General features: G+C 35.7%; 1 protein-coding gene across 2 annotated transcripts; it reads right to left on the bottom strand.

The window, feature by feature from the left end:
- Positions 1-374: 374 nt before the first annotated feature.
- On the bottom strand, positions 375-8,950 carry LOC142617188 (putative protein S-acyltransferase 19). 2 transcript variants are annotated; one of them, XM_075789925.1, is made up of 9 exons: positions 8,479-8,950; positions 6,991-7,108; positions 6,145-6,555; positions 4,323-4,391; positions 4,135-4,206; positions 3,911-4,039; positions 3,722-3,802; positions 3,260-3,460; positions 375-1,867 (listed from the first exon to the last, which is right to left on the bottom strand). In XM_075789925.1, the coding sequence occupies exons 2-9, from the start codon at positions 7,063-7,065 to the stop codon at positions 782-784; spliced, it is 2,124 nt and encodes a 707-aa protein (XP_075646040.1). In that variant the 5' UTR covers positions 7,066-7,108; positions 8,479-8,950; the 3' UTR covers positions 375-781. The 2 variants fall into 2 exon arrangements, with proteins under 2 accessions (XP_075646040.1, XP_075646039.1); XM_075789924.1 differs by having other exon boundaries at positions 6,995-7,108.
- Positions 8,951-10,561: the final 1,611 nt, after the last annotated feature.

Genomic DNA, 10,561 nt, shown 5'->3' with positions numbered 1-10,561 from the left:
ATATGTACTTTCACACTTTTTTACTCACACGTATTTCCAAAAAATTCAAAGATCAACATTACTAAATAAGCCTTAATATCACATCATCGTAATGTACATCACATCAAAGACATATTACAGCAAACCAAATGCCCCATAAGATTATCTCACAAACCTATTCATAATAACCGTATTTGACATGCTCTTACGAACTCTTAAGCAGAAAGATTCATTGGAAAGTTTAATGTATTATTTGAACTATCTTCATATCAGCCCTGTATCTCATATTTCTACCCGTAGGATACAGCCATGTTCAAGTCGTTTAAAAACATCACCTATTAGTCGAAATTGAGAGCTGTAAACAGAGCAAATTGAAAATTAATCATATCAACAAGATTAAATAAAAAGTGGAATAGAAAAATTTTCGAAATTTTCTGAAACCTATCAATGAAGCTCAGTTGTAGAGTTAGAAAGGACTGAAGTGATATTGTTTGGAAACGTTTAGCGAGCGTGAGAGTGATATTTCTACGAATTGCCCTCTCATTTACAAACTTCACCTAATGCCGATGTGTAAAATCAAACAAGCTTCACTAAAAGCCGGCGTGCAAATTCAGAAATTCAGCCTACTAATCGCTTGAACATCCTGATACAATCGTGGTTGCAACAGTTTCGAAACATAAGGCTTCAGGGGTCTCAGAGCAGCTCCTGTCAAAGGTTTCCTAGCTTCCGTAGGCCAATCAATAACCAAATTGGAGGAAAATTGTGCATTCGTTTTGTTAGAAGTTCAATGATAAGCTTGAAGCTACTTAAAACTGGGGCCAGATTGGGTTTTATGCTCAAAACTTGTTGGGACAAACACAGGAAGCTGATTTGATGTTGAGTCTCTTTTGAATCTAGACTCCCGTGACAAATTAAAGGCCACTCTCTCTTGGCTCTCTCTAGAACCCAAACCTCGATCATTCTTCAAACTATCCCTTACCGGGACACTCAGGAGTGGACCACCAAAGAAAATTGAGTCTCCTGTGTAGAGCAGCTTCTCTGCTTGTGGAACTGGAGCCTTTGCTGCAGAAGATGAAGGCTCATGTGGTGGAATAACTGGCCTTCTGCCATGACTGCTATTTTCAGCAGCAGAACTTGGCAATCCAATCTGCATGGATGATCGGTTTCTAGCTTCTGAAGCTGATACAGGAACTGATACATATCTCCCAGCTTCTTGGTCCCAAACAACAGATGTCCTTTTAACATCTCTGAGAAGAGAAGTAGCTGGAGCTGAAAACATCAAAGGATCAGCACTTCCCTTCTGCATGATCTTTTCATCAAATGCTGAAGGGTGTGATGTAGAGGTCTTGACATTTGGAAAGGCCGCCTTAGAAGTTAATGGACGATCATGAACAAAACTAGGGACAGAGGTAGCTGCACTAAAACGACCCAGACCATGACCTTGCGGTAGAGGGCTGAGTGTGACAGCTTCATGAACATGGCTGGGACTGCTGAAGCTGCTCACACTTTGAGTCCCAGTTTCATACTCATCCCGGCTACCTTGGCTTGGAGCAAAAGAGGTTCTCAGGGGAGATAATCGTAAATCATTCTTTATCTCTTTATTTGCCCCCGTGTCAGTGCTCACGCTACTTCTGATGCTCATGTTGCCACTGGAGCTTAATTCAGGATCCTGTAAACGGCGGTTATCAACTGGTCGCAGAACAGAGGATGATGCCCTAGCCTTGGCTGCCGCTCTCATGGCTTCATTAGAATCTAACCTTGCTAGCTTCCAAGCACTAATACGAACAGGCCTTTTTGGTACCTTTTGCCCTCTTTCTGCATTTTCAGCTGCGTCTGGATCGACAGTTGATGGAACCATCCCAGGTTCCAAGTGAGGTACCACTTCGTCCTATTGTAGCCATGTTTAAAACAAGTACCCATGAATCAGGTCAGAAGCTTGATTCAAGTTCGAAACAAGGATGACATTATTTCTTTTGCAAGATAAAAAAATAGAACTAAACCAGTCCACTTGCAGTCAGTTCTCGCACCCACTTTTACATGCATGATCACCAATAGATTTCAAAATTTTCAAGAATTAATGGGAACAAAAAAGGCAAAATAAATTGGAGAATTGTAAGGATATTTATAGAAAACTTTCTATGTATCCCTTCTCTAGAACATTAGGAATTCAATTTAGAATCAATATATTATCCCATAGCTTCTTTTTTTTTTTGACAAACATCCCATAGCTTCAATTTAAGCTTCTCTTAACTTCTTGAATAATTACCCAATCTCTACTAGGACATTAAAATATATCAAAAGCCATCATTTGGATAATGCAATGAAAATAAATAGAACCTTGTTTACTTTGTTGTCAACATTGATACGAAGAAAAGAGAAATGGATTAAACAATTTTTTTTTTTGATAATTAGATAAGACTGCCTACCAATCACCTCTCTTAAACTCCAAACAGTGGGAATTTTGTGCACTGGTTACAACCTTTTCATATTCATCTAACATTTCTATGCATTTGGTAGTTATTTTATCTTTTTTTTTTTTATCTATTTTCTTTAGGAACTTGGCCAAGAATGCAGAAGATAAGGGCAAATAGGGAATAATATAAATTTAGAAGTGAAAGCCAAAACAACCAGCACCTTGCCAGCCTAATTGCGGTTTATACAACAGATATAAGAAGTGGGTTTTCCATGCTCTTTATCCAATGGTTATCTCAAAATCCAGAAGCATAATTGGAAGAAATTGAAGAGGAGGAAGAAGGGGGGGGGGGGGGGTGCGCTGCACTTGGTAAGTATTATGTCTATGTAGGGAAGTGGTTCCAACTAGAGCAAGATTATTTAGTTAATCATGCAGATGACCCTAATATACTGGGGATATGGTTTCACTGATGTCTTCTCTTGTGTACTTCTGGTGCGCTTAGGTGGCATCCCCTTGGGCCTTGGCATTTTCAATAAGGTGGTTTACTTAATGAGAGAAAGATTTTTTGGCCGAGACTTTTTTCCTTTGGGGTCTGTTTCCTTGCCCTTTAGCAATTGCTTATAATTTATAAAACTAAGAACAAAAATTCTTCCTTTCCTTTTCTTACTTGGCTTCTTTTTTCTTTCTTCCTTACATCAGATGATATTGAGCACAGTGGAGCAATTAAACTCTTCCACCCACGAGTGTATTTTATCATTTGGTTGGTAATCTAGGGAATGAAAACTGCATATGTTGGGGCATAAATAATATATTTTGATGGATACTTCAAACTTTCCCCAAAATGAAAATAAAGTAAATAGTAAATACCTGATAGTCCACAAATACCCTGGGAGGGGTACACCATGCCCCCTTGTATTGTAGACCCAGGGAACTACCACCACTCAAACCAGTTGTAGCAGACCCTGATGGGGAGTACATTATATTTGGAAGTTCCTCATCCATAGATGCCCCTGCAGGTGCCTCACTCATGGCTCTCATTGCCACAACATACTCATAGGTTGTGATACCCTGATTCAACATAAAGGATAATGAGAACATTTATACAGCTAACGAAATTCCCTCTCCTAAGTCCCGGTCCCCAATATTTACCTATGCTTAATTTCTAGTTTCTAAACTTGGTTAATTGCCAAAATGGATTACGCTGTACAACTAGCATTCCGAACCCAAGTATAGTTATCTCCAAATATTAAGATCTCTCCCTCCAACTCTTTGTGACAAACCTGAACACCATAGAAGGCAAAATATACACAAAATTTCTCAGCCACTGACCTTTCTAATTAGTATCATGTGGAAAAAGAATAGTTCACCCAAAGGTATACATGCCAGCATGGAAACTACCGTACATACAGCCTACATAAAATCAGATCTAGCATTAGCACAAGATTCTTATTAATTAGTATATTTAAACAAATAAATTATATGTCAGCATTGGGTAAAGCATTTTGGATAAGAGTGTACCACAACTGTTGCAAAGGGGGGACGAGTGAAACCATTTCCAAGTGTATCAAAAATTTCAGCTTCCATGCCTTTCTTATTAACAAAGCAACGCACTAGAACAGCAATTCCAACTCCAGCTTCAATAACAAGCTGAACCAAAGAAGTAAAAGGAGGGGAGAGGAGAGGGATATTAGCGACCAAGAAAATATTTTCTTTAGAAATAGTTATCAGATGGCTATACATACCCAAACAAGACTTATGGCCATGAGAGAAATAAAAGTCACATAATTTTTGTGCCCTACACAATTGTTAAGCCACTGCAGCCATATAATATATAGAGGTTAGTCTCAAAAGAAAACCAAGTATTTTACAATTACACAATACTTCATGATGTGTTCGTAATGAACACTTTTGGAGCAATATGAAGATATACCCGGCAGTGGTGATCAAAACCATCAACACATTTATCACAACTTCTACAGTGTTTGCTGAATTTGCGAACCTGCAAAATGAAAAGCATCCAGGGTTACTATACAAAACCAAATTGTAGTATGTTTTACTGTACAGATAATTTTTGGCCATGTGCTTTTCTTGCACCAGAGTGTGCCATGACATGAGTCTACCGTGGCCAGAAACCAAAAGAGATTAAATTTAAGACGACTCTATCATCCCAAATGAATTTCCCTAGATGTAGGGGCCTTGGTAGCTTACAAGAAGTGAATAAAGATTGGCACATATCTAATATATTACTAAACAAGCATGACTTCAGAATCCAAGAGAAGTTAAAGAGACATAAGCACCATTTTTTATATCAAGAAGCACAGTGACCTAAAATATGCAGGGAAATTAAATCACCCCATCAATCTAATAATGAAAGCTCAAGTACTGGCAATATCAGCATTAGAATCATGGAGCATATTGTAAGTCTGTCCAAAAATAATTCAAAATCTAAACAGAGTACCTATTTTGAAAAAATAACAATTCTTCACCTAAGCAATGACTATTTTTCACAAGGCAAGATATTCGATAACCATCTCCATGAATAGGGTTTAAATGTCTGAGCTCCGAAGCCTAGGGAATTCCCCTTACTGGAAGTAAAATGACTTAATCAAAGGAGCAATAGAGACAGGCTTCTTACATTATCAAAAAAATAAAAATAAATAAGGAGCAATAGATACAGCATAAACATTAATGATTCTGAATTCTACGTACTGTACCTTAACTGTATCAAAGTTTTCTGAAGTAGACGTACCCTACTCCAGTGTAACCAGCTATTCCCAAAACCTTTACTTTCCATAACATAATTATAGAATGGCAACCCATGACCACTAGCCTATTCCAAGACCAATCTAAATTGCTAGGCAACTAAAAATAAAATTAAAAATAACCTCAGCTGAACCATCAGAATTCCACTGTTGATATGGTCTACTAACCAAGAGAGAGATTTTAAAAGGACCAAAAGATAGTGAAGAAACAAGGGGAAAATTTTTTTGATTCCAACCAAAATTTTGCTCCTGGAGATTGAGAAATGGTTAGATCCACAATCTTAATTGGACATAAGTATTCTTAACAAATGAATGCACCCTACTGAACTAAAAATTATAGATCCATTTAGGTTAACAAAGCCATTGACCATTGCAATCAAAGAATTGAGCATTACGTGAAAAAATTTCTGCTCTCAATCAGATTGAATAGAAATCTTCCAAAGCTAGCATAATCATCCTCGACACTATATTGGTATATTATTGGATTTCATGAGCTTTCCCTAAGTTTAAGGTCGATAACATACATGATTTTCCCAGCTAACATGATTGCTGAAGCTCCGAGTACTATCATCTCAACTCAATATATTGTTTCGGTCTCTCTCTTTATGTGTGTCTCTGTTTATGATAGTAATTATGCACTTAAAATAGCACAGTAAAAAGTAGGAATATACATTGCATGAGTACAAGGGCAATAGACACAAGATGATGCCTGAAATTATAACCTACTACAAACTTTAAAATCAAATAGAGACGAGTTTAAAAATCAATTTCAACTTGGGTAGAGTCAAGATGCCATCAAAATTTCTAGAATTTCTCTTCCCACACCACATGAGACATAAAGGAATTGCATTACACATGTTGCTAATCATCATAAAACAAGAATGCAAACAATGTATGGGGAAATAAAATTGCTAGGTGTGACATGTATTGACCATAACAAAATACATCACTCTTATTAAAAAAAACATCATACTTTTCATGATGTTATACCTCGGCATTACACAATGTGCAGAACAAAGCCTCTTCACCAGCGCCCTGCTCCTCAGCTGCCCCTTCCTGTTTGCGGCAATCTTCATGCACAAACAATGCACAGAAGATTCCTCCCATGTTAGAACAGGGTTTTGAGCTCGTTGGTTCCAAGGGAATATTTACTCCCCCAACTTCACCTACTGAGCCTTTCCTACTAGAGTTAGCCCCTGCTATAGAACTTTTGGAAGCTGATGACGGAGAAGAATGATCCCTGCTAGCAGTTTCATCAAATTTTCTAGGCAGGTCATTTGCTGATAACCCATGATTTGTATTGAGAATATTAGTTGTCCCACCATAAAATTTGGACATAATTCCAGGATCCGCTGGGTTAATTGCAGTACAGCGAACATAAAGAATGAAAACAAGGAGTGCCTGTGATGAAATGATAGGGAAATAAAATTAGACATAAGTTCTATATTTAATAGAAGAAAATGAATCTAGGAAAATTCTAATGCCATGATATTATAATTAAGACAATGCATAATATGAGGTGAATGAGATATTTATGGTCATCTCCTTCTTCACTTAGCAAAAGGACACTAACGTTATTTACTAACAGTTATCATCATCCACTCATCCCCTTCTTCACTTAGCAAAACATGTATCAAATATTAATTTTGTTTTGCTTCGAAGCTGAGATTACTCAAAATTTTATGTAATTGTGTTACAGTCAATTTATCCAGTTAGAAAGAGCATCCTAAAACAATGATAATGAAGTTTTCAAAACCTCCCAGGAAGTGAAAGAGAGACAGCCACCGGAGAGGGGGTGGCGGGGAACATAATTGCATAGAAATCAAATGAACTCACATACCACTGGGGAGTAAGTGCCAACCAGAATGTACTCCCAGGTACGGCCTCCAAGGAAAGGAGCAAAGAAAGCATAAAATGCGACCACTAACAAGCAGAATACAGTGATTGCAACAACCTATCCAAATAAGAAATTTGAAAATATTTTAGAATACATGAAACTATAAACACAGGTAGTTATAACAAAACAAGAATAAAAAGAAAATCTACTGTCCAAAAAATTGATATAAGAAATGCCACCTTGATAGATGCTATTAATGCATCACTGCAAGGCATTAAGCAATTATTCAACACTCAACAGTAAACCATAAACCAAAAAGTCCACAAAGATTATAACCAGTCATGTGATATTATAAAACTGATGATTCATTGATAGCAACAGCACATTCTTTTTATAAGTAATGGTAATAGAATAAATGACAAATCATACCAGCCACCAGCATATTGACCATTTCCAGCTTCTGTTGATACAAATAAATGTCCCACAGAACACAGACCTCTGTTTTAACCATTAAACACCAGAAAACCCACAAACTATTGAAACAGGAGCAGTTTAATACTATCAAGGTTGATTGAGGACTCAATACGGCAGTCCTTCCTGCCAAAAAAATGAAGTCTACAGTCCTAATTCAACACCGCCCAGTTAGTAACCAAGAACAACTCTGTGATTCTTCTTTTTTAACTGAATAAAAACCATATGATTCACAACTTATCCTTCTTCCTTGACGTGATACTGTAGGCTCTAGCATATTTAACAATACTGAGTAAAATATATAAATAAATAACTTTTTAAAATTATTCTTCAACTTGTTTTCCTCGAGAACTAAAAAGAGCATAAGTTAAATTGAATCTTATCAAAAGAACAAGAACTAAGGTGATAAAGAAACAATTAAACTGTAAGCCATAGAAGTACTTTTCTAAAAGTGAATTGCCACTCAAAGAACAGAAAATAGAAATTGACTAATAACACATACTAAACACACCAATAATGTCAGAACAATGACACTTCCTCTCCTCTTAAAAACCGACTGGAGGGTAAGGTCACACTACACAATCCAAAAATGAAAAACAAAGGACCAGGTCTACCCAGGTCTAACCAATTACTTCAAAAATAAAAATAAAAATAATACAAAACATGCACTTTCAGGAACTCAAAATTATACTTTTGTTCCTTAGACTCCCAAAACTAATATAGCTCCTAATTGATCCTAAAAGTTTCTCCTCACATGAATAAAAAAAAAAATACTCAGAAACAAGTGCATACTTAAGAAAATCATAGAACAATGCTGGCAAAAGAAAGCACCACCATACACATGAATTTAGCATCAAAATACAGAAAAAAAAAATTACATACCAAAAATGGATCATATTCTAAACATATAGCATTTCAGAGAAAACCCCACATGAAAAAAAGTAGTGCTTTAACAAAACCCTAATGAAAAAGTGAGCACAGGAAGTGAGTTAAACAGAGTTGATATGTACACATACCTGAAAGGTGTGAGCAGGTAGTTGCCATCCATGTTTTCTCACCATAACTACCTAAATTCAGACCCCAAAAACCCCACACCCTACAAAGAATCCAAAACCTAATACACCCACACACACACACCTAGAGACAGAAACACAAACCAGAGAGAAAGATGAAGCTTTGAAGAGAGAAAAAGCAAAAAAGAGGTTTCCTTCTCTGTAAACAGAATTAGTTCCTTTTTAAGAGAACCCAACAAAAAGAAAGTGCCAATTTTTTTAAATTTTTTATTTATTTTGCTACCTCTCACTCCTACCCAATACTCACTTCAAAAAAGATTTTTTCTTTTTCTTTTTTTTTTAAAGAAAATTTATAGTGGACAATAAATACTATATAAGAGACAAATAAATGATGATAAAAAAAAAAAGAAATAGAAACCCAGTTCAGAAAGAAACTTCAATGAGTCCAAAGAGAGAGAGAGAGAGAGAGAGAAGCTGAGTTGAAACGGTGAAAGAGAATGAATGTGAGAAATGACAAAAGCAAACTCACAGTGACCAAAATAAAAAAGACAAACACAACAAAACACAAAAAGCGTAAAAGCGTTGACACTACACAACTTGCTTTGCGCTTTGACAGGCTATTGTATTGTTGTTTGTGATCATATTGATATTGGTTGCTACTATGATGTAATAATATTTTGTTAGATGTGTCTCTCTACTCAATCTACTATTAGTTAGGTATGCCTTTGCTGCAAAGCATGACCCATGTATGTATGTATTATATTAAAGTTTTCTTTTTTTCTTTTATTTTTTCTCTTGTGGTCCCGACTGCTTTTATTATTTTATTTTTTTCGGTTTTTAAGGATGTGACCCACCAATACCATTTTATTTATATATCAATAATATTTATTTTTTTATACAAAAGAAAAAGACCAATAGAATTTCTTTTTAAGAACATGTTCTTTGTCTCCTCCTCCTCGTTTTTTTTTTCTTGTTTCATGGTCTTTTTCCTCCTCTTTTTTTTTCTTTCTTTCATTTCACAATTTAATGAATTTATTTTGTTTGGTCATTTCATTTTCTCTATGATTGTGGTCTTCTTCTTCTTTTTTTCTTTTTAGAATGGTGGTATGCAGTATGAACATTCCATATAATCTTACATTCATTGTTGCCGACTGTGTCCAGTTGCATGGAAAAAGATAGGGGACCCCATGCTAAGGGCTCCCTATCTAAAAATATTTGTTAGCGAGTATAAGAGGAAGCCTTTTTATGGCTGTATTGCACTACAAGCAAATATTAGCAATCAGTGCCAAGTCAACACATGTGGCACTCAACACATGTGCTGATGCAGCCCTTAGAGGATTTTGTCATTCATGACGTTCCATTTGATAATATTGTTTGTTACTTGTTAATAATTTGTCTAATGTATCTGCTATAAAATTTTATTTGTCTAATGTGTGTGTATATATATATATATATTAGTGATTTGTATACTTAAAAAATAAAGATAATAAATAAATTAAAAATTTGTTATAAAAACCAAATCCACAAAGTCATTAACGGTTTGGGTCATTTTCATACATGTCGCTTTTTATAGTTTCAATTGTGTACTCTATCCATGCGAGTTTGTGATCTATTATCTTATGTGATATTGCAAGGGCAAAAGCAGGGAAAATTCTTAGGTAGTCATGGAGTATAGTAAAATGGTGTTTCCTCCTCTCACATTCATGGCAGACCCACCATAAATTTAATGAGCGAACCCCACCATGAATGTGAGAGGAATGAGCACCATTTTTTGTGCTCCGGGAATACCTAAGAATTACTCCAGAAGCAGGGGACATTGTAGATATGGTACAGCATATGAAGCACTAACGTTACAAGGAGCTAAGGTGTTTTTTGGTGTTGTAAGAGCATCCACAGCAGTGGAGCTAAATATTTAGCTTTTTAGCTTTATAAAAAGTTATTTTATCTATTTTATCTACTAATTTTACAAAACATGCTGTAGCAGTGGATCTATTTTAGCTTTCAACACAATAAAATAATATAAATATCACAATAAAATAAAATATCTACTATAATAAAATAATATATCCAAATAATATATCCACTA

The sequence above is a fragment of the Castanea sativa genome, chromosome 11, assembly GCF_040712315.1.
Source record: "Castanea sativa cultivar Marrone di Chiusa Pesio chromosome 11, ASM4071231v1".
Classification (NCBI taxonomy): Eukaryota; Viridiplantae; Streptophyta; class Magnoliopsida; order Fagales; family Fagaceae; genus Castanea; species Castanea sativa.
Note: the sequence above shows the minus strand (reverse complement) of the source record. Positions and strands in the feature narration are given on the sequence as shown.

Bases quoted from the DNA above. Each gene is read 5' to 3' on its own strand.
- LOC142617188 (XM_075789924.1), bottom strand. From the start codon at position 8,523: ATGGTGAGAAAACATGGATGGCAACTACCTGCTCACACCTTTCAG. The intron at 7,109-8,478 runs GTATGTGTACAT...TTATTTGGATAG, and splicing joins TACCTGCTCACACCTTTCAG to GTTGTTGCAATCACTGTATT. The intron at 3,803-3,910 runs GTACACTCTTAT...GATTTTATGTAG, and splicing joins CCCCCTTTGCAACAGTTGTG to GCTGTATGTACGGTAGTTTC.